This window comes from Bos taurus, chromosome 7 (assembly GCF_002263795.3).
Source record: "Bos taurus isolate L1 Dominette 01449 registration number 42190680 breed Hereford chromosome 7, ARS-UCD2.0, whole genome shotgun sequence".
Classification (NCBI taxonomy): domain Eukaryota; kingdom Metazoa; phylum Chordata; class Mammalia; order Artiodactyla; family Bovidae; genus Bos; species Bos taurus.
In genome coordinates, this window is record NC_037334.1 from 70,733,347 (window position 1) to 70,758,758 (window position 25,412).

Consider the following 25,412-nt stretch of genomic DNA (forward strand, 5'->3'; position numbering starts at 1 on the left):
CAACTGAGCAACTGAACTGAAGACTGATTTGTTTGATCTCCTTGCTGTCCAAGGGACTTCAGGAGTCTTCTCCAGCACCACAGTTTGAAGGCATCGATTCTTTGGCATTCTGCCTTCTTTACAGTCCAGTTCTCACAGCCATACATGACCACTGGGAAGACTGTAGCCTTGACTCTACAGACCTTTGTCAGCAGAGTAGTGTCTCTGCTTTTCAACAGTCTAGGTTTGTCATTGCTTTCCTGCCAAGAAGCAGTCGACTTCTGATTTCATGGCTGCAGTAACCATCCGCAGTGACTTTGGTGCCCAAGAAGAGGAAATCTATCATTACTTCCACCTTTTCCCCTTCTATTTGCCATGCAAGATGGAGGTGGACGCCAGGACCTTAGTTTTTTTAATATTTAGTCTTAAGCCAGCTCTTTCACTCTCCTTCACTCTCATCAAGAGGCTCTTTAGTTCCTCTTCACTTTCTGCCATGACAGTGGTATCATCCGCATATCTGAGGTTGCTGATGTTTCTCCCATCTGTCTTGATTCCTGCTTGTAACTCACTCAGCCAGCAGTGTTGAAGATTGCAAAGAACTGATCCTTTTCAGTCAAAAAGTTTTGCCATCTGCCGGGCATTTTCTGACAGGGATCAAGATATCAGAAGCCCAGTTGGATAAGCAAAACCTCCTAAGAAAAGAATTTCAGCAAGACACTTTACAGTAAAAATCACCACAGGAATAAAACACTGTTATCTTCAAATTTAAATTTATTAAGACATTCAGCTATGTCAGTCTACATCCAAATCTGCTACTAAAAATAAAATAAAGTCACATCCCACATTAGGAATACCAAGTTGAAAAACACTTTTTGAGCCAAGCCTATTGTATAAATAAATGACTAGTTTCTTTTCATATCAAAATTCCCATAAAAAATTACATTCCCCCCTCCCTAGTTCTACCTGTAACCATGATGAATGTAAAAATTTAAATATGACACATCCTTGTCAAAGAAAAGGTGCAAAGTCTATTAACAGCTTTAAAAGTGGCATTTGCAGAGTGTGATCATACGTTATGTACTCATTCCCCAAGTGCAAATATTGCCATAATTTAACACTGCTTTGATTCAGTTGCCAAGAATTAAACATTACACAGGATTGGAAAGTACACTCAGGGCCTTTCTCAGTGCCCTAAAGCCCTTCCCACTTTGGTCTCCTACACTAATGTGGACTCCAAAGTGTTCATTAGAGTTTTAGTTTACTTCACACAGCCAACACAGTATACAGTGTATTAACAAAAGTTTCATATACATCAAAATATTGAAGACTCCATCATAAAGTTCAAGAGTCTCGGATTACATGAATGCACCCGCAAGGCCCACGTGCCCACCCACCCCTTCCCCCAAAGCACATACGAAGTATGAGCGTGCTTCAATCTTTGAATACAATCAATGCTTTTACATCTTTGATTTCATTTCAGTGCTGTACAGATAATCACCTGACTGAGTTCCAATTAACTGAGGGGAAAGGGGGCGGAGAAAAAGGTCTGGTCACCACTCATACTCTGTAACAAGAACGGTCCTGTTCCGTAGAAAGTGAAGGGTCAGTTCCACCTCTGCCTGCTGCCTCCTGTGCCGTCCTCATGCTTGCCATCCTCCTTCCTTTAGCCCCTTTCAGATGCTCCAATCTGATTTTATTTATCCCTTACAAATCAGGGGCTGTTTCTGAAGTTCCTGAGGTTGAATTTTCTTGGCAAACCTCTACCGATGAACACCAGCATAGGATATATACATTTTGATTAGCATACACTGCAAAACTTCCTCCCCCAGTGTCAAGGGGATGAAAGCAGGGGGTCTCCACTGAGAGCACTTCCTGGATTAGATCCTTGGAATGTCAAGCTTCCTGCCTAATCACCTCATACATCCGCTTCTCAAATCTGAGCACAGATCCCACCATGAGTTAACGTCATCTCCGGAGAGTGAAGTGCTACTCCTGCTGCTTCTCTTCTAGGCCGACCTCAACAGGAAGAGCTTCATCTTCTGCACCAGGAGGATTTTCCTTGGGATCACAAGTCCCTTCCTGGCTATCTGATCTTCTGGCAATGCCTTCATCCTTATCCCTAGAACCTTCTTGTGCCCCAGGCCCCTGAGGTAGCTCCTGGCCTGGGGCTTCAGTACCTCCCTGGAGTGCGTGCTGCTCAGCTCCAGCAGGAGGCTGTGGAACGTCCTTATCCCTAGAACCTTCTTGTGCCCTAGGCCCCTGAGGAAGCTCCTGGCCTGGGGCTTCGGTACCTCCCCGGAGTGCGTGCTGCTCGGCTCCGGCGGGAGGCTGTGGAACCGGATCAGCGCCTAACCCAGGCAGCTGCGAGGAGTTCTTGAGGTGGCAGTGGCACAGAGGGCAGGTCTCCTGGACATACAGCCACTTTTTGAGACAGCCTGCATGGAAGAAGTGACTGCAAGGTGTGATCACGGCAGATTTCATGTCCTACAAAGGGGGGAAAGAGATACCTCATGAACGTCTGTTGTCTAAAACCTTTGCCGCTACGCATGTGTTCTAGTTCCAACTTTCCTTTCCTTTCCTACAAAGTCTCCATACAAAATCTGTAACACAGATCTTACAATAAAACTCACTGTGTATGTTTGTAATAATCCTCTTGCCATCAGAGACCCCTTTATACAAACAAAACAAGAACCACTGGCTAAGCAATTTCTAAAAGGAAGTAAAAACCAAACATGAGGCAGAAACGACCTACGTAACTGGGTTCTGTCTTAGTGTGAACACAAAGGTATAAAACTATAGCAGTACAATTACTGGGTCTCCACGAGTATAATCAGAACTTCAGGAAGTCTGATGAAGATGGGACTTTCTCCATTTTTCGCTTCTACACAGCTCAAAAGATTATTCCATGATGAGATTATTGGCAAGGAGACAAAATCAGTCACATAACACCAGGGTATTGGCAAGGAAGTGGCAACTTCGTCAGGGACAATGTACATCCCAGTTTCCACAGTACAAGCCAGTGTTTCTTGGCATGCATCAGAACCACCGGAGTGCTTGCTAACCATGCACATTCTGGGGCCATCCCAGACCTTCTGATCTGGCTATCTGAAGATGGCATTCACAAATCCACAGGTACAGCAGGCCACCCATGGGACTTTCATGCACATTTAGGTTCAATAACCACTGGAATAAGCAGTGGTATACTTTACACTAATAGTCCCTGTGTGAGATATATTTGGGGAGGGAAGGCTGAGGATATGAAATTTAAATTATAACAATACACATTTGGTGAATCAACCATTAATTTTGTCTCAAGTCCCAAACCATGGAGTTGTGGCTATCACAGAAATTCCTTGCCAAGAACCAGTAACACCTGGGAGTGGACTTTTAAGCAGAAAGCCATCCAAGGAAGAGCAGCCAGCTGGGAAGGTAAGCGATTCGAGTTTCGTTTTCTGTGTGGTGTCAGCAGGTAGTCCAGGCACCTCAAAAAAAGTGATGTGACAACGAGAAACACAAAAAGAGGACTTTCGAGTCCCAGAGACGGTATACTTAGACATCGGCAGCTGAAGCCAGTGTGCCTCAAATCTGTCTCTGCCGTGCTTTGTCCTGCATCCTACAAGGCTACGGGGCACAAAGGAGCCAGAACGAAGACAACGGCCACTTAATCTGGGGGGAATCTACACTGCTCCTCCATCCCCTCAAATGCAAAACCAACCTGGAAAATATTCTGCTAGTACCCCAAGTATGCTCCAGTAACAATCAAAAAGTGACAGCTGAATTTTACTATTGGGAAAAATTCCTCTTCCTGACAGTCTTAACACACAAGCACATAACATCTATGCTATAAAGCAGCTTGGAGCAAGTCCCAACCCCTGTACACTCACTGACACTTTTAGTCACTCAATCGTGTCCGACTCTTTGTGACCCCATTTACTGTAGCCCAGCAGGCTCCTCTGTCCATGGGATTCTCCAGGCAAGAATACTAGAGTGGGTTGCCATTCCCTTCTCCAGGGGATCTTCCTAACCTAGGGATCGAGCCTAGGTCCCTTGCGTTGCGGGTGGATTATTTACCATCTGAGCCATGAGGGAAGCCCCTGATACTATCTATAGTTTCCTTCTGTCAGCCTACACTCTTTTTTAAGAGTGACTGTACAGGAACAGCTTGTGTTGTCACCCAGGATTTCTGCCCGTATTTCCTACAGTACGGTTTAACTTGAGAAGCTGCTGTCACCCTCCTGCACAGGTGACTGCTGACTCAAGTCCAGGGCTGTTGTATGTTATTGCTCTATCTCCAAGCTGATTTAAATACTATCTTTCAATTCCTGATAGAAGGCAGTCATCCTCTACGGAGGGCTCTTGTACCAAAGACGTCACGGAGGCCACCTGTAATGTACACCGACTGGCTGCCTCTACTGTATCTCCTGCCCCCACTTCCACACAGAGCCTGCACTCACCTCAGACACCCCTCAACTATAGAGAAGCACTACTCTCTCCACCTACACTAACTGTATCAATGAACATTTATTCCCCACCCTGGAAATACCAGAAGGGAAAGAGTCAGAATCTTGGCACACCACTTTTCAGAAGTTGCTGACTCCTGATTGTTAGTCTATATTTGATAGTACATACATATGTGTGAGTGTGTATATACTATATATATTTATATATATTCAGGAGTAAATATAAAATACACCTGACCTGTTTTTCCTTTATTTATGGGTGAGCAATGTTGAAAATAACAGTAAATTAGAACTTCAGGGACTAAATTTAAAACTTACTTTTGAAATAAACTGGAAATATTTTATCAGGTTTTTAATAATTTCTGAGGCCCACTATTTTTCACCCAGGAAATTTAACTTGAATTTGGATAATGTGGTTAAAGTCCCGCAGGCCCACCCAAATGGCTTCTTACTGCAAGAGTTACCTGATAACAGATGGCACAAATATCGTTGTGCTTCTCCAGCTGCTCCTTCGTAGCAATGGGTAAAGATTTAATCTTATTCACAGCGTCCCTGCGGAGCAGGAAGCTCTTCCACCCCAGCTGGGCCCGAAGCCACACATTATAGTAGGAATGGATGAAGATGATCATTGAGCCCATCACTGTCCATTCTCCAAAGATGGTCTCTGAGACGCCATAGGCCACCACGCACAGGGCCACGAGAAACTCCAGCAGGCGGTAAGTGCCATTCACATAGTAGATGACATCATCCATGTTTTCTACTGGCTCCTTTCTGAATTCCTCGACCATAAATAAGACATAAATAAAAAGTGTTCCGAGAACCTGGGGAGAAAAAAAAAAAAAGGTATGCATATAATCACTACAAAAAGTTTTTCACAGACTTAAAAAAATAACATATTACTAATACCTCTAGGATGCTAGATTTAATGTGCAGAGGAGACAGTGATGTAATTAAAATGTGGGTGATCTCAGTAATGCAGATCTTTGATACTGAAAAGGACCCTGAGTTAACTTTCCTAATGATGATTCTGATTAGTAATCAGTCTTCTCTGACTTATCCTTTCCCCTGCTCTCCAAGCCCTCAAAATTCTACCTGAATTTTCCTAATTCTGTTATTCACGCCTGTTCCTCAACTTTCGAAGAACCTTTACTTCTACAAGGAACAATGAATAAATCTGTATCACCAGTGCCGCATTCTTATTTGTTACTGATTAGGCAACCAAGCTCCACCTGCAAGTTACAATAAGCTTATTGTATAAGCTTATTCCATGGTAATATATATGTATAAGCTTATTCCATGGTAATAGTTTGTGTGTATATGTGTGTGTAAAGTACATGTCTATGTATCATGTCTGTGTACATCATATCTCTGTAATACATACACAGATATCATACATTTATATACATTATGAAATTATGGATATTTTCAAATAGACATTTACTTAAAAATGTGTTCCAAACAAGCACTAAAATCTTAATATTTTATAGTTACTTATCTATTTAAGGTTTTCATGACAGTTCTATGCCATACCATTTTGAAAAAGAGATACTGCAAAGTTTAATAATCTTGATTAAAAAAATGCAGTGACTTAGATTGGCCTAGTACTTCAATAACCTCTAGTAAAGAGCATGGGAAGGAATCACCTAAAAAGTCCACTTCTAATTGTTAATTTTTAAAAAGTTTGTAATTCCTTTTCTGAAAGGAAAAATAAGAAAGTTATTTATTATACAAAGTTCATTAATCCTGGACTTACCTGAAGAGAGGTGAGAATGCTGCTAGAAATAATAATAAGAAGCCAAAAATCCATGTGGAAAAACTGGCAAATCATGTAAGCCATATAAGCAGGGAATACCAGTAAAAATAAACAAAGGCTCACAGCACGGAAGTGTTTCCATAAACTCCTGAAGAAAGAAAAGTATTCTTTTAATGTGTCTGTCACCCAGCAGGATAACCCACAGGTCTTATGCCATGCTTCAATTTCACAACATTTTACCACACACCCTTCTCCAAGTCACAGGGCTAGATTTCAGGGCAAGTCATGTCCAAGGCATCGTACTTCCAAGAACATGACTGATTTCTTTTCCCTTAACCTGGGGCACTCAGTCAGTTGCCAAGTACTACCAATTCTTTTTTTTTTTTCCTCAATAGTTTGCTTTCAGTCTCATTCCCACTCCTAGCAATTTCAAAGCAATTTCAGGCTTTCACAGCATTAAACCTTAACAGGTTTGACAGTAATTTGCTTTCTTAAGTCATGACATCCTCTCCTCACCCGCAACACCCTTGATGAAAATCTCTCCGGCCATCTGTGTGGCCATTAAGTGCAGTGTTACTGAAAGGAATGGCCCTCGATGAACAGGCATATTACCCCTCACGTGTGCTGAGGATGAGGAAAAACTAGGAACCATGGAAATCTAAGACCTATTAGCTGATTGTCCTCCCTTCTTGCCCCTATTCCTGAATAGATTAATCATCCTAAAGCTCAACTAGCATAATACTGTCAATACCTTCTCTAAACTTCCTAGCCTCGAATCTGAGGGCCTCCACTCCCAATTTTTTGGCTCAAACTCATCAACATCTGATGGCTAATTGTCTTCCCAGAAAAACACAAACAGTCTTAAACATCCCACCAGAAATGTCTCCATCCCATCTTGTTTTCTAAACTCTTTCAATCAGTTCAAGCTAAACAAATGTATTTATACAGGTAATGTAATTTTTTCCCCAGGAATTACCTACCCTCTAAGAATTCTTAACACCTGTACCAATCATACAATGAACTGAAGCACTGTTTCTTTCAATATATATGTATATATAATATGTATTTTATATATCATATACATCTAAATACCTTTATTTATATTTTTACTTTATATTATTTAATTAAACATATTTTTATATATGTATAAACATTAACAAAAAAAAGTCCTACTGTCCAAATTTAAACTGCTTGAAAAATATGATAACTCCAGCTCCTGAGCACAAAGTCATGTTTGAAGTAAGTGCCAAATAAAACCTGAAAATTATTTCTGCTTGAAATTTTTCAAACTACTTTCCATCTATGACTACCTTTTCTTACCTACCCATCTATCCACTCAAGTGCAAAGCCCTATGATGTAAGCAGGACAAAAGCTTACCATAATTATTACACACAAGAATAGTTACACATATAATGTTATGCTTTTAACACACACAACATATCAAGAGATTCCTTAGATTTCAGCTTTTGGTTCCATTTGAACCCTCCTTACTATCAATAGTGGAATAGACAGCAGGAGCTCCCTGGTTACCACCAAAAAAGGAACATAATCTTTTCTTTTGTTTACATCTTCATACACTGTAATATTCTAATAGATAATTCCTTAAATATATTCCAAATTTAATACAGACTGTATATCGATTTCTAAAAGAAAAATGACACAACCCTCCAACAGCAACTTTCTTAAGCAGAACTTTGAAAAACTCTATGCAAAAAAAAAAAAAAGGTAGGTATGATTTTCACCTCTTACAAATTTATTGCTTACTTTATATTGGGTTGGCCAAAAAGTTCAGCCCAGTTTTTCCATGCCATTAGGGAAAAATCTGAACACAAACTTTCTGGCCAACCCAATATATTCAATTTATTAAGCCACTTGATGATGGAATGACTTATTACTCCAACAAGGGATTTAAAAAGATTCTGGGTAATTCCACTTACTGGGACAAATAAAAGCCAAAGCTGGAGTAATTTTGTAACATAAGGACCACAAATCTAGAAATCAGCGTGAGCCCCAAACAGCTGTCCCCTCTCTTAAAAACAAAACACAATTATAATCTATGTAAACTGAACACTGAGACTTAAATCATTTAATGATTTCCTATAAAACAAACCCAGATTATTTAAAAACATTATAAGAAAACATGAATTTCAACCAAAATAATTTAAAGTTCATGGCTACAACAAAATTATGCTGCTTTAATTAAATATCAGCATCTATGATATGTTCTCAGATCCATTCAAAGTATTGCAAGGGAGACAGAGTAGTAGCATAAATCATCCTCCCTACCTTTATTATAACACAGGGCGGGGGAGGAAAAGAAAGCACACAAGTACTGTAGTGTGTAGGACTGTCCACATCAGCAATTCTAATTAGAAGAACATCAATTATCATTGTGGTTAAAGTTAAAGCGAGGTACTTTGGAAAGTGTTTTACAACTTTTCCTGTCAAACTTGTTTCTTATGAGATGTTAAGGGACAAACAAACTGCCACTGTAGCTCTGCTTTGAGATTCCAAACTTTTATTTAAAAAAAAAAAAAGCAGACAGAAAGGAATTATTGTAACAACAGCTATAATAGGGCAATTTGCCTGAAAACTTTAAGCGTATTTTTCAAAATCAAGCGAGCTATGATCCACTTACATAATGTAGGTATATATTTACATATTATACATGTACATAGAAAAATAAATACAAAACTATGCTAACAGTTTTAACCTATGTCTAATTTCTGTTTTATACACACACAAACATTATATACATATATATCCTTATTTCAGTTAAAATTAAACAAAAATCTAATTTAAAATTAAAAGTAAAAAGTATAGCATAAAGTGACACTGGAAATTCGTTCCATTAACAGGTTAAGTACTACACAGTGAAAAATAGTTTTTTTAATTCACCTCAGTCCATTTCATTTAAATGTTGATCATTTAAAAATCTGCTATATAATTTGAATAAATAAACTATAGTTGTAAAATTCCATGCTAACAACCATAATCAAATTTACAGATAAAAGTAGCAATTATATCTATAGCTAAAACTATCTGAGGCACCTTTTTAAGTTAAACACTGGAAATTACCTCTAGTCCAACCAATGCCAAAGACACGTGAGGATGTCCCCCTAATAATTACCTCCTTTGTAACAGAGACAAGTAGTGTTTCGGTATCATCTTTTAATAGTTCTTCTAACTTGGAGACTTAGGACATTCTTCATTTCCCTTTTTCAATCCCCAGTGCAGTTAACTGAATTAATCATAATCTTTGATTCAGAATACACTATCTTTATTGGTCTGTGCAAGTCCCTCTTTTTATTAGTTATTAATAATAATCCAATCAGCAATTTTAAATACCTAAACTTTAAAAGGCATTTACACCCTAAGTATTTACACCTGAAGGATTTACACCTGAAGTATTTACACCTGAAGGACTGATGCTGAAGCTGAAACTCCAATACTTTGGCCACCTGATGTGAAGAACTGACTCACTGGAAAAGACCCTGATGCTGGGAAAGATTGAAGGTGGAAGGAGAAGGGGACAACAGAGGACGAGATGGTTAGATGGCATTACCGACTCAATGGACATGAGTTTTAGCAAGCTCTGGGAGTTGGTGATGGACAGGGAAGCCTGGCATGCTGCAGTCCATGGGGTCGCAAAAAGTCGGACACAACTGAACGACTGAACTGAACTGAAACTGTAACAAGCACTCCTGAACCCATCTCTCCGTAAAAAAGAGAGGGTCTGGACCATAATCTACTCTAAGCATGAGGCAGCTGGCCTATTCCAGGACCTGCCTCCCTTCACCCAATGAAACCATTTCATGAATCCTGTGCTCTTCACTCACTTGATTACTTCCTTTTCTATAGTGCTGTTTCATCCACATGTATTCCTAAAGAGTGTATTTTAAAATTCTAACATAAAAATGACATTCTATATTGTCATCTTTCTTGATTTACTTATATACTGCTATGAACCATTCATAATGCTTAATGTGTCACTAATGCTTTTAACATTCCACTGTGTCTATTATCACACTGATTCACCCCCTTTCCTGTCTGATTAGTGTATGATTTGCTCCCAGGTTTTTGGTATCGTGAAATTGTGCTATGAACATTCTTCTACATGTCCCTCCTGAACATGTGCAAAATGTCTTGAGTATGTACATAGGAGAAAATGCTAGTTTTCCAAAGTGATTACACTAATTTACATTCTCACCAGAAACCTAACATCCTAGGACCTATGTTTCCTTCTACCTTAGATATCAGCTGACATTCTTCTCTCTCTCTCCTTTTTAATTTTTTAACAAAGTTTACTTATCTATTTGGCTGTTCTGTGTCTTAGTTGCAGCATATGGGATCTAGTTCCCTGACCAGGGACTGAACCCAGGCTTCACGCTTTGGTAGCGCACGGTCTTAAACACTGGACTACCGCCAAGTCCCTCCCCCTTTCTTGTTTCCTTTCTATTATTTATTCATTGACACTTCCATGGATTCAAAACAGTAACTCAGAGAGGTCTTGATTCACATTTCTTTGACCACTAAAAACAGTGAACCTCTCTTCATAGTCATTGTTTGCTCTTTCACTAAAAGCCTGATTTTAGCCACTTCACTCAATGATCTGAGTTGTTTATATATTCTAGATACTAATTCTTGGGCAAGTGTGAATACTATAAATATCTTCTCCCAGTTTGTAACCATCATGTCTAATTTAAGTTACCTTTAGGTTTAGAAAATGTTATTAATTTTAATAATTAGATTTATCACTTTTCTTTCATAATCATCGTCATTCTTAGTCTTTTCACAACCAGCTCCATCAGTTTAACAAATTTTTTTCCTCCTTGAAGGTCTAAAATATACTACTCTATGCAGATTTAATTTTTTATTTCGACATTTAAGTCTCTACAATTTTGGAGCTAATTCTTTTGTTTATGGCTATGAGACAGGAATCCAATTCCATGCTTTTCCAAATAGAAATCATTTTTTTTCCAGCTACATTACACGACCACCTGCCCCCATCACCTGACATGCCCCTTCTGTCATGCACCAAAGGTCCATATACATATGGACTTGCTTGGGGGCTCCATTCCATTGGTCAAGTTGTCTGTACCTGAGTCAATTATTATAAAAACATCATAGTATCTCCTGTTGTGAGTGAAATAAACTTTATCTTTCTCAAGTTGTCTGTTTTGATTTCAATATGGATTTATACTGGCTTCAAAGAAGGGGAAGGGCTGGGAGGAAGGTTCTTTCTATGATTTGGAAGTCTGTTTAAAGCATGGATATCTGCTCCTTGGATGTCTGGCAGCACTTGCCTCGCCTGTAAAGCCACCTGGGTCAGGATGTTTACCTTTTGTTTCCATTTCTGTAACAGTTACAGAACTAGCCAAGCTTTTCAATTCCTGAGTCAGGTCTGGTACGTTATATTTTTCTCACAACTTTTCCATTTCATTAAAAAAAAAAAAAAAAAAAAAAACGTATTGCCATTTAATTCATGGGAAAGAACAGAACCCAATTGTTCATTCCCATCTCATCCTCACACAGCCAGGAGCTTCACTTGCCTCAGGCTAATAATGCTGCTATATACAAACAAGAGTAACAGTGACACCCATCCAAAATTGCCACTCCACACCCACACACAGGGCTTCTCAGTCCTGCTCCTTTCCCTCTAAACTTCCTCTGCACTTGATCTCAGAGGGAAGAAGTCAGTAACGACGCTAGTTCAGCACCCTGGAAAGACCCAGAACTGGATTTACTGATCCTTATGGCACTGAAATTATGATCTGTTTTCCTCTTTCCCAAACTTTCTATAGTATTGTATTAGTCTTCTAACTAGTATAGTTAATAATACTAAAGGATACTGCCAGAGATGACAGAAGAGTAATTGAACTTTGGTCAAAACAATTTAAATGACTATTTAACTGAGTTCACCATTGAATTCAACATCTTAAAAGCTTCTATTGAGAAATTCTAAACCTCAAAACCAAATCTCAAATAACTATAATGATTTAAATTATCTGAAACATATCCAAGAGTTTATTTAAATTGACTCTTTCAGCCATTTTACCACTTGAGAAAGTTTTCAGAATGTTTGACAATCTGGGATACAGGGATAGAAAGGTAAACCTAATTTGGAGTGTTTTTAAACTCTTCTGTCAAAATTCTATCTCCACCAAGGCTGCCTGCTCCCTTACTCATAATGTACCACCAAAGAAGCAATTAAATCAGGTTATTTCAATCATCAGAATGTACAGAAGGATGCTGGAAAAAAATAGTGGCACTGAATTTAAGCAATTCTTTAGAGCATGTCCTTATATAAATTACCATAAGCCAAAATGGTATCTTAAAGAGCTAAATCATAATTGGCTTTTATTCATTCAGAAAATTTTTGTAATATGAGATGAATGAATTTGAATCCAGTTGGTCCCATAAGGTGTCAAGAATCCCCATTATAACCTCAGTTAGTTGCAAACAAGCCATCAGATAAGACTGTAAAAACTTCATTAATGCTTGACAACCTTTATTTTTCTCTTCTTTGTTTGTAGTTCCTCAATGTTTCTTCTCCTTAGTACTTTAGTACACAGAATAAAACTGTATATTATTTGTTACATTTACTGGACTAAATTTTATGCTTTATATTATTTCAAAACTGGATAAATATAAAAAAGTGTTACATTTCTCCGAAGAAGAAAAGCTGATGTGTAAATTACTTAGCCTTTAATGCGACTTTTAACTATAGAAATATTGAAGGAAAAACAACAGAAAAGTCAAACACATATTAAAAAAAATAAATTTGTTAATAAGCTAATACCAATTATTCATATTATCTTCTGTATCTAAGCAATATCTAAATCTTCAGGCAATGAACTCATGTAAAGAATACAACAAAAATGTCTTTTAGGAAGTTTCTTACTTGTCTCTAGATGCTCCCAGCGCCAAAACAATAGGATCTGCAATCTCTAACATAGACTGAAGAATAGAAGCTACAACAATGAAAAGGATAATACTGAGCAGGAATGCCCGGTGAACAACCTGCAGTTCTATCAGACCAGTCTGCACCGCCAAGATTAACAGCGTAACTCCTTCTGTCATGCCCCTGGAAAAGCGTACATTTTCGGGAAAAAAAAACAGTAATCAGAATCACATTTAATTTTGAGAGAAAATAATCCAGAGGCTTAGACTATTGTTACATATTTCTGTTCTATTCTTAGACAAAACACCTGGTCAGAATATTAATGTCAATGTAGTAATATATAATCATAATGTATCACTACATGTGCAAAACATAATAGCTATAATTTCAGCATACAGTGAGGAGAACTAAAGCAATGTCTAAGATAAGTAAAAGTGCTCTAACCAGGCTTTGCTAATGAGCCAGATACCCCTAGCATTCCTAGCTAGCCACTGAATTATATACACTCATATTATGAACTGGGCTTCTCAGGTGGTGCTAATGCTGCCTGCCAATGCAGAAGACGCAGGAGACACAGGTTCCATCCCTGAGTCAGGAAGACTGCCTGGAGGAGGAAGTGACAACCCACTCCAGAGACCCTGGCCAGCTACAGTCTACAGGATCTCAAACAGTCGCACACAACTGAAGCGACTTAGCACATGTGTTATGAACTGTCTCCTGATTATAAAATACAGAACCATTAGGTGAATGTCTGTATAATCTTTGGGTAGCAAATGTCTCTTTAAGAAGTCCATAAGAACCAGAGACATAAATACAAATACTTTTTTTGAAATTCAATTTCTTTATGGAATATATATACAAAGTCCTAAGACCTTTTTATCCCAATGACTTGAATTCTGAAGGATCTGGCAAATAAATGAGAAATGAGCAAAGGACAGGTACAGTTTTCAAATCCACAAATTAGCAAATATTTCAAAGTTTGATGATCAAAGTACTGACAAGGAATGTAAAAAAATATGAGCCAACTAATGTTGAGATATAAATAGGTAAAACATTTCTGGAGAAGAATTTGCTAATAAATTTAAAATTACATACCCTTCAATTCAATAATCTTACTGGTAATTTACCCTATGGATGTAGTACAAAAAGATTTTTAGGATATACAGATACGAAAAAGTGAATAATGGAACACGTTATGTGTTATGGGGATATAATCAGTAAAATCCATGAAAAATTAAGTAGGACAAACAATCTGATGTCTTCAACAAATAAAATTAAAGGGAAAAAATATAGAGATAACAGGGACCTAAATATTGAAAGAAACTTGACAGGCATACCCAACCTCTGAAATATGGGCCTTATTTGGATCCTGAATTGAGCAAACAAAATGTTTTTTACAATTCAGGCAGATAATTAAGGAACTACAAACACCAACTGGGTATCTGATGTCAAGGAATTCTTCCATTAGAAATGAATGCTCTATTGTAGTTACATTTTTTTCCTAAAAGATTCAGAGGTAAAATAATACTGTATCTGGAATTTGCTTCAAACAAATGCAGCCAAGTTATGGGACAAAACAAGTGGAATGGATGGGATACACAGCACCCTGGCCACATCACTGGAGATGGGTGCTGGGTACATACATGGGGGTTCACTTTACTATTTTCTCAACTTTTTTGGTTTAAAATTTTCCTATGTAAGGGTTTTAAAAAAGAGACGTGAACAAAGATACTGATAGTACCATTATTTAAATAGCAAAAAAAAAAAAAGAGACACATTATTTTTGTAATAATATGCATTCATCAAAAAGAATGAGATGTATTTGATGTGTTGACATAAAAACAAAATATAAGAAATCTATCTAACCCATGACAAACTAAGGTACAGAACAATGTGTATAGTATGTGGAAAAGAATATATATATATGTGTATATATATATACTTTTCCCTATAAGAAATTTTTTAAATCACCACCTGTAGCTGTTATCTTTGTGCAGGGGAAATGGGAAGTAGGAGGAGAAAGTTGTCATTTTCCCTTTAGTGCTCTTTGAATGGTATGAATTTTGTGAACTTAAACAAGAATTATTTTTCTTTCTTGCTCCCACCCACTCTTTTCATTATAAAGGTGTTAGCTGGGACTGGCAGGAAAATTATGGAGCATATGTTTTTTTCTTTTCTGTCTTCAAAAAACTAATATACAACAAAATAAAAATTTCCTCTCAATTTACAAGGTACTCGGCATCTACTACTTCTGAAATATCCCATAAAGATTTAAATACTTCAAGAGGTTATGTAAACTTAAATAAAATCAGTAAACCTCTATATTAATTAAGGTAACAGGAATCATGACAAGTTCTAGAGATAGCTTCCTAATACCAGATCTCAGTGATTTAGTAACAACTGGAATAACTATTCTGCATCCTCATTAATGTGTCTTTTGAAACTTCAATTGGTATAAAAATTATGTTCAAATATAAAAAATACAAATCTTTAAGGGAGTACCCAATATAGAAATCTGATTTTAGCAGAGTGACACAAATTCAAAATGGGAAAAAGCTATCAAAAATCTCTTAAATAAATCTAAGAAAGGAAAAGTATCTAATATACATGTTATGTACATACAATAAAAATACAATCTTTTATACATAGAAATTTAGGGTTTTTTTAATAGCATGTTAACCCAAATATAGCAACCATTTCCCCAGAAAAAGTCCTCAAAATTCCATTTCCTCTAAAATTCATCAACAAAGAAATTCATCATTATTTCTTTAAGTTAGATAAAATTTAAATTTTTAGAGCTGTTCGGAGCAAAGAACTTACCGATTCATGGCAGGATCATTCATGAAAGCTCGGTAACCTTGCAAGTAAAACTTGCAAAGTGTCAGAACACCCAAGGCAACAAAAGAAACCGTGAAGACCAAACCCAAAAGTGAGTAAGGAGTGCTGCAGCATTCAGCAATACTAGAAAAAAAAAGGAGGGGGGGATATTGACAGATAAAAATTGTTAACCTAAAGTTAAAACATCTTAGGCCTTTAAATAACCACGAAGTTTGATCTTACCCTCAATGAAAACACTCAAAATCTGAGATGAGATCACCTAACCACTCTGTTACACTAATTTAAATCCACTCTCATTATTATCCTAACCTCATTTTCTCTTTGGCAAATATTTAGTATATAGCACCAAATCCGAAATAGTCTTTTATTTTTATTTATCTATCATCTCCTTCAAAGGTAGTAAAACTTGAAGGGCCTAAACCTTGTTCAAAGCTTAAGAAATATTTAATTAACATACTGATAATATTCAAAGGAAACTCATATGGTTGCCCATTTTTCCTTCTGAAAAGTTCTGGCTGTTCAAATTGATCAGGCTGTACTGCTAATGTGGTTACTCATCAAAATGCCTTCTTTGATCACACTGTTACAGGGCCTATGTTGACACTGCAGCTCCCAACATCTCTCACTCCAACAGTGGCTTTAAGTGCTTTATACTTGAACTTATGTTTAGGTAAATGCATTCTTTTCTGGGTTATTTCAAAAGTTAAGTCCAAGAAGAGGCCCAAGACCATTTAAAAATAATTTTAATACCAATTTTTAATAAGGAGAACTGGACTTACACTAAATCTTGAAAATACTTTCATGTTTTATAGAAATACAGTCAATACTTTCATTGAACACATTAGAAAATAATTTAACAAGTATTTTGCAAATATATGTAACATTATATACCATTAATTTGGATTTAGTATTTACAAAGCAACTAATAAAAAAGGTTCAAAGCATAGTATCTCAAGTTTTAAAATTTCAATGAAGAATTTCATTTGCACTGATGAGGAATTCATTCAGGCAAATCAGTATCTGCCCTTCACTCTGTAGCTCCTTGCCTCTGCTACTTTTGCATTTTACCATTATTTTACCTCTGCTACTTTAAACTGCTTTTAAAGTTACTTTTTATGTGAAAACATCTAATTTCATGTAGACCAGTGTGCATTATGATGTGGAAAAAAAAAGTTTGGTTTTTAGGAGCTGATCATGATAGTTCACAGCTAAAGAATAAAAAATTTTATGGCATTCTTATACATCTAATTTCTGCAATGTTTGACATTTTTCTCAGAAAAATCATTATATAACATGTTTCAACAAATTGCCCAGTAATTTAAAAATATGAGGATCATGGCTATAAATAACACTAAAAATTTTACTTCATTCCCATTGGAAAAGTCTAAAAATTTTACTGTATGGTCATACAGTTTCTCTTTTCTTGTGTCCATCTATATTTAAAGAAATCTTTTACACCCAAACAGTACAATTTAATTACGTTTTCAAGAGGAGCACATTCTTTCAGTCTTACTTTAAAAGAGTGTGGTGCCATTTTTCAAAAGAGTATAATAAAGAACACAAAAGGTTTCAACCTAGCTTTGGGGAAGTGAAAGAGGTCGGGAAATTTATAAAATTTTTCTTCCCTTCTCTTGTCAATGAGACATTTTATTGATTTTAGTTTCTATTTCCTGGCTGCAAAAAATCCCTTCTTTTTGCTTTTCAGCTTGTTTGCTGTGTTTTGTTGGTTTGTTTTAGTTAGGGTATTGTGGTAAACTTGAGATCCTTTTTGTAAGTTAACTTGTTCTTTGGCAAGGCAACACATACACACATACACAAACTGTCACACAAGACCATCGAGAAGGACAACGAGCAATGCTTAGAGATGCATGCGAAAGAACCACACAGGAACTTCTCCAGTACAAATTAAAACCTTCTTATACTGAGAAGCAGCAATCTATCCCATGTATGGAAAAGGAATAGACAAGAAAATTATTTGGCAAGATGTCTAAGCCTCACCTAAAATCTCAGCATTATTTTCTTACTCCATGAGCCCAAAAGCATTCACAGCTTTTTGATTTGTTAAGCCTCTTACACTATATTATGCTTCATTTGATCATGCTTCACAATGGATAATCAGTTCAGTTCAGTTCAGTCGCTCAGTCGTGTCTGACTCTTTGGGACCCCATGAATCGCAGCACACCAGGTCTCCCTGTCCATCACCAACTCCTGAAGTTTACCCAAACTCATGTCCATTAAGTCAGTGATGCCATCCAGCCATCTCATCCTCTGTCATCCCCTTCTTCTCCTGCCCCCAATCCCTCCCAGCATCAGGGTCTTTTACGATGAGTCAACTCTTCATATCAGGTGGCCAAAGTACTGGAGTTTCAGCTTCAGCATCAGTCCTTCCAATGAACAACCAGGACTGATCTCCTTTAGGATGGACTTGTTGGATCTCCTTGCTGTCCAAGGGACTCTCAAGAGTCTTCTCCAACACCACAGTTCAAAAGCATCAATTCTTCTGCACTCAGCTTTCTTCACAGTCCAACTCTCACATCCATACACGACCACTGGAAAAACCATACCCTTGACTAGACGGACCTTTGTTGGCAAAGTAATATCTCTGCTTTTTAATATGCTATCTAGGTTGCAATGGATAATAATCTGGTTTAAAACAAGACCAATCCCAGCCCACATTTAGGTTATCCTAACCACAGAACTGTGTATCTCTCTTTCCCTTTAAATTCAGTTACTTTTTGGATCATTTAAAAACTCTGAATAAAATTTCCGTAATACTTAAAAACAAGTAACAGTGCAACTTAATAACATGCTGGCCATTAAAACATATTTGATATCAATTTATTCCATGTTTATAGAAGCTACTTTCTAATGAAAAGTCTCAGCACAAAATATGACTCAGTACCAGTAAGTTATTTTATTTGTCAAAATAGGTATCACCCCATGTCATCGATATTGTCATTTAACTTCCTAATGTTTTCAATCTTAATAAGTAACATGCTCCTTAAAGAGAATAAATCTGTCTTAAGCTTCTCCTCCCCTATACCACTTAGTGCATAGTACGCATCATTTTGGATGGCTGGGAACAATGGCTCTATTAACTTAAATTCAAAACTTGTATTCACCTATATTTACTTCCCAGGAGGAGTTTCTTTCTTGCCTTTTAAAGTGTTTCCTTTTAAAGAGTCACGGAACGAAGATGTAGACCCATCTGCCAGATTCTGAGGGCTTGAGATGGAAAATTCAGAAATGTCTAAATGTCTAGATAAGCTCACAAAGACAGGTGGAAAATGGATTCTAAAGACTTAAGATTTAAAAAAATAATAATTTACCTTAAAAACCAAATGTTAGAATTCCTTTCAATTAAACAGCAAAGTACTATGATATACTCATTTTATCATTATTTGAATCTATCTCAATAATGAAGGAAAACATCAAAAATAACAGGGCAGGGAATTCCTTGGCGGTCCAGTAGTTAGGATTTTGTGTTTCCACTGCCTAGGGTGCAGGTTCACTTCCTGGTTGGGGAACCAAGATCCCACAAGCTGAGCGGTGTGGCCAAAAAAAAAAAAAAGGGAGTATAGTGAAAGTGTATACACAGTCATAGGATTTGGACTCAGATGGGGTTTGAATGTCAAAACCCCTTCTTCTGGCACTGTCACCTGGGGCAAGTTATTCTTGGTACAGTTTCCTCAGCTCTAAAATGGTAATGAGAATAAAAGCACCTTTCTTGAAGGGTTGCTATAAAAGTCAGTACGAGTAACTGTTTAATAGTGTGGCTGGCACATACTGTTGTTGTTCAGTTGCTAAGTCATGTCTGATTCTTTGCGACCCCATGAATTGCAGCACACCTGGCTTCCCTGTCCATCACCAGCTCCCAGAGCTTACTCAAATTCATGTCCATCGAGTTGGGGATGCCATCCAACCATCTCATCCTCTGTTGTCCCCTTCTGCTCCTGCCTTCAATCTTTCTCAGCATCAGGGTCTTTTCCAGTGAGTCAGCTCTTTGCATCAGGTGGCCAAAGTATTGGGGTTTCAGCTTCAGCATCACTCCTTCCAAAGAATATTCAGGATTGACTGGTTGGATCTCCTTGCTGTCCAAGGGACTCTCAAGAGTGTTTACCAGCACCACAGTTCAAAAGCATTAATTCTTCGGTGCTCAGCCTTCTTTACGGTCCAACTCTCACATCCGTACATGAACACTGGAAAAACCATAGCTTTGACCATATGGGCCTTTGTCAGCAAAGCGATGTTTCTGCTTTTTAAAACACTGTGTAGGTTTGTCATAGCTATTCTTCCAAGGAGCAAAGATCTTTTAATATCATGGATCTGCATTGATTCTGGAGCCCAAGAAAATGAAATCTGACACTGTTTCCACTTTTTCCCCATCCATTTGCAATAAAGTGACGGGACCCCAATGCCATAATCTTCGTTTTTTCAATGTTGAGTTGTAAGTCAGCTCTTTCACTCTCTTCTTTCACCTTCATGGAGAGGTTCTTTAGATCCTCTTCACTTTCCACCATTAAAGTGGTATGATCTGCACATCTGAGGTTGTTGATATTCCTCCCAGCAATCTTGATTCCAGTCTTTGAGTTATCCAGCCCAGCATTTCATATGATGTACCCTGCATATAAGTTAAATAAGCAGGGTGACAATATACAGCCTTGACATACTCCTTTCCCAATTTGGAACCAGTCCGTTGTTCCATGTCCAGTTCTAACTGTTGCTTCTTGTCCTCCATACAGGTTTTTCAGGAGGCAGGTAATGTGGTCTGGTATTCCTATGTCTATTTACATATTAAATACTCAATAAAAGTAATAGCTATTTTTAGAATGTATTTCTTTTCCAATAGTTTAACATGAAATCGAAAAAACATTTTTACAATTTGCAAAGTCCCTTTCCACAAATCATTTGCTGTACTATGGTCCACAGTGTGGCCAAATAAACCACCATTATTGTATTATTATCACTTCCTTGCACTTCGAGACCCAGGCATCTGCTGAGTGAAAATCCCATTTTAATTACACATGAAGCACTATAAAAAAGACTGACAAAAGTTAATTTGCAAAACTTACTATTCCTGGATCAAAGTTTTCTCTTTCTAAGGCTATATATAATATCATACGCTCTAATTAATTACCTTGTCAGGAAAAGGAAAAGAAGCCTCTCTCGTGAGGCAGGCTGATCTCGAGTACTGAAGTAGGAGTAAATCTGAAGAGCAAATAAGACGAGCCAGAAAACCATGAACAATACAGGGACTACCAGCTGATTCCACAGGGACATTCCCAAGGCTAGAAGGCCATACACCTCCACTACCTGAGTAAGAAAATAAGACAGGAAAACATCTGTTATCACTTCAATAAACACATTTAAACACAAAAGTGTTTAACCCGCAGTACTTAAAAACTTAATAGCTTTTCTTTTCTTGCATATTAAGCTAAATTCCTTCAAAGTTAGCTCTCCGCATACAATTAGAAAATAGCATGTCTTTTTTAATCTACTAATTTTACATTATTAGCAGTTGACACACACTCATCAAACAGCAACAGCAAACTGCCCTAACGGTTCAGGGATAATGTCAAAATAAAGTCATATTTGGAGGAAAACTACATCACAGGCAGTTTGAAGAGGTTTGGCAAACTTATGTCGAATTAAAATGATCAGAACTAGTGTGAACAATGGGCTTCCCAGGTGGCACAGTGCTAAAGAATCTGCCTGCCAATACAGGAGACAGCAGAGACTTGGGTTCCATCTGTGGGTTGGGGAGATCCCCTGGAATAGGAAACGGCAACCCAGTCCAGTATTCCTGCTTGGAAGATTCCATGAACAGAGGAGCCTGGCGGGCTACAGTTCATGGGGCGCAAAGAACTGGACACGATTGAGCGATGGAACACAGAAAACAGCACAGTGTGAACAACACAATACTGCTTGAGGGGCTAGGAGGAAGGGAAATACACAAGAATCTTCCAGAGTGTATTCAGGAATGTCATGGATGAGAAGTAGTTTGACAGAAGACAGACTAATCACTGGAGAAGTTTACTCTCTTTTGCAGCAGAGACAGTTTAGAAAGTCTTTTCCCCCAGACAAATTAATTCCCCTTCCTCGTACTGTGTATTTATCAAGCAACATTTCTCAAATGATCTGTTTTGCCAAGTGCATTAACACCAGGAAAAAAGGTATACCTAAAAAAAGTTTACTAAGTTACTATAAGTTAATAAATTAGTTGTCTAGTTTATAAAACAATCTCATATGAGATTAATTAGAAGGAATTCTCATAACCTGATTCAGCCTAAGAATACAGATGGTTACCAAGTATTTGGAGTTACCAAGACAGGGACCAGATCCTGGTAACACAACAGAGTTCTGCCAGGTAGATTACAAACTCTATCTAACCTAAGCGGCCAACAGTCTTGCTAGAAGGCTCAATGTGATTCCAGAATGTTTAAAATAACTATAAAGACCTTAAATGAAAATACACTGACTTGTAGATTATTCTAAATTTAAACTTTTTCATCTGTAAATCAAATGCTTTTTTCTAAAACTGAATCAAGAGTAACCCCTATTTTTCCTTAGTTGGAAGATACTGAAAGAAAACAAACTGTCTAGCTTGCTGCAAAATTATTTATTAGCAGCAAACTGATTACCGAGAAGCACAGTACTTTTTCTCCTTTCCATTCAAGGAAAAGACCACTAAAAATCTGACAGTTTCTATTTCTTGCCTATCCAATTCTTTCTAGATCATGAATTTCATAACCTGTATTTTATTTCCAACTATGACGCTTAGTGATACATGAACCTTATGACAAACAAGAAGGTAAGCATGACACCGTAAAACGGAGGCTTTGTCCTTAGGGTGATTATAAACAGTGAGTCTCCAAGCAATAGTCACTGAATCTCCACTGCTCCTTAGCACCATAGGACTGAATTCAAATAAGAAATACGTAAATGTGTCATCTTCATTCTGAATACAACAAAACTTCGCCATGAAGAACCTCTTTAATGAGACCGTGAAAATGATTTTATCTTCTTTGGAAGATCTACTTTCAGGAAAAGTTGCTCAAGTTGATCATTATGGAAGATGAAGAAATCAGGAGAATCAGGCTAAGGTCAAGAGCTTACAGAATTTTTCTGGGAAATCTGCCTTTGGGGCCACAACAATAAGGAAAGGACTCACTTAGTAGTATCAGTATGGTCAGTCTGAAAGCTTCCTATACCTTAAGGTCATGTACACAGTAAAGAGGCAGAAGAGAATACCCATTTTAATACTCTCTTCATACCAATGTCAATTTTAAGAGCTGTTCTATATACTGAAACTTATTGATTAAATCAAATAGAACTATTTCTTTCAGTTGGTATGAAACCAACTGATTGTGACTAGAAATAATCCATTTGAGAACAAAGACTGAAAAAAGTAGGAAAGACAGAAGCACATTATGTTGGCAAAATCAGTCCAAGCACCACATCTAAATGAAATCTGTCATATCATGGCCCAGAACTACTTAATGTCTCGGTTTAAATAAATAAACGTAAGGAAAATACATTAGTCACAGTAGGACTATATTAGGAAAAAACCAGGAACTGACCTCTACATATTCAATTCTATATCACTCCTGTCTTTGTTATGGTAGTTACCACCAAACATCATCTGCCTGGTACTGAACTCATTCAAATCTAATGGCTACCCTACATGTTAGCTACAACAGTTATTATTAGTTCTATCTTTCAGATAAATGAACGTAAGTGACTAACCCTAGGTTACACAGCTAGTAAACAGCAGCATCAGAGTGAAAACTCTGACTGACTGCATACAGATGAACTTCACTTTACTGCTTCTCAACAGAACTTAAGGATCTCAGATGCTCGTAATTATGTTGAAAATAGTTACTATTTTCCAAATGTCAAACATAATGTTACCACAACCATGACTGTGAAATAAAAGTGAATTAAATCTTATTTAACATTTATGTAGAATTTTATCTACAGTCTTACCTGAACCAACTCCCTGTATGCAGACTTGGCAAGATTATAAGGTACTAGAAGGTTAGACCCAAGAAAATAGAGAACTTCCAAACCAGTAAAAATCATAGCAAATTTGTTGATGATAACAATTGTCTCCAGAGGAACAAGGCAGAGGCGTGCTAGCAGAGGAAGCATGTGAGCTGAGAAGAGCCAAATCTGCTTTGTTTTCATGACACAGGAGCATAACGTACACACCACCAGCTGACCTAAAATGAGAAGGGTAGAAGGCATTTGAGATTTGGTATCCACAAAATAAAAACACTGTTGATAAAGATGATGACACAGCTTTTGAAGAAGTCTAATTAGGATCTCTTAGATAATATTTTAAATCAGATTTTAACTTCATTTGACCATAATTAAATGTTTACATGTTCTGTGAATTTTGAGCACCAATTCCCTTGGACTGATCTGAGAAAAGCAGCACAAATATCCACTGGTCTTTATCACATTCCAGATGGCATATATAATATGGAAATTTTTAAAAATTTCTAGTTCAATATTACAATAATTCAGTTACTACTAAACGTATTTAGCTTCTTTTACAAAGGCCCTCAATATTTAACTGTTCTAGTCTAGAGGTGAAAGTATAAAACCCAAGAGATACAATAACTTGTCTAAAATCATGCTGTGACAAGATTTATTCTGAGGTTTTCAATCTTTAACTGTTTTTATAAGACCATGCAAGCCTTCCCATATGGCTCAATAATGAAAAATTAAAACTCAAAAAGTTTAAACACAAATTCTTACAGAGGATTGTGCATGATTATAGAAAGTCAGGAAGTACAGAGAAGTGAAAAGAAAAAAACAATCCATCTCCTACAATCCTGTCACCCAAGTTAGCACTGTTAAGGTCTTGGGTTTATTATATAAAACACTGTGTGCAAAGCTGTAGTATTTTATCTGAATCCTAGGCAGTGCTCAAAAAAAGCTATCCATATTATTTATTACCTTTTCAGTTTATTCTATGGATGTGATTATACACAAATGTTTTATATAAAGATTATAATGTACACACAATCAGCTTTTTTCATTTAAAACATATTATGCATATACCTAACTAATAAATATATATGTGTGTGTGTGTGTGTGTGTGTATAAATATATATGGGCTTTTTTTTTAGTTAAAAAAACTGAACACATATGACAATGAGCACTTGACTACCTTCAAATATTTTACAAGTATAAAATGCTTTGTTATGAATAAACTTGTACATTTATGACATCCGTGTATAAACTACTTGGAGGACATTTCCGAATGTTTTCTAGCCTAAATTCCTAATAAGCAGGATGACTGAGTCAGAGGAAACATTTTTTTAAAGCTTTTGACACATCTGTCAACTGTTCTACAGAAACAAAACATGCAGTGTACAGGGTGCCCTTTTTTCCACCTATCTACCAACAGTGAAAATAATTTAAGAAAAGAAAGGGTAGAAATATTTCCTAATTTTTTAAAAATTTGTC

General features: G+C 37.1%; 1 protein-coding gene across 5 annotated transcripts in view; it reads right to left on the reverse strand.

Annotated features, from left to right (window-relative positions):
• Positions 1-731: 731 nt before the first annotated feature.
• The window catches only part of RNF145 (ring finger protein 145), a 62,722-nt gene continuing 38,041 nt past the window's right edge, over positions 732-25,412 (reverse strand). For 4 of the 5 annotated variants that reach the window (XM_010807565.4, XM_010807566.4, XM_010807564.4 and 1 more), the window contains 7 exons: positions 23,922-24,157; positions 21,073-21,248; positions 15,918-16,058; positions 13,098-13,280; positions 6,193-6,340; positions 4,904-5,260; positions 733-2,463 (listed from right to left, as the gene is read on the reverse strand). In XM_010807565.4, the coding sequence (XP_010805867.1) occupies positions 1,966-2,463; positions 4,904-5,260; positions 6,193-6,340; positions 13,098-13,280; positions 15,918-16,058; positions 21,073-21,248; positions 23,922-24,157 (1,739 nt within the window). In that variant the 3' untranslated portion in view covers positions 733-1,965. 5 annotated transcript variants of the gene reach the window in all.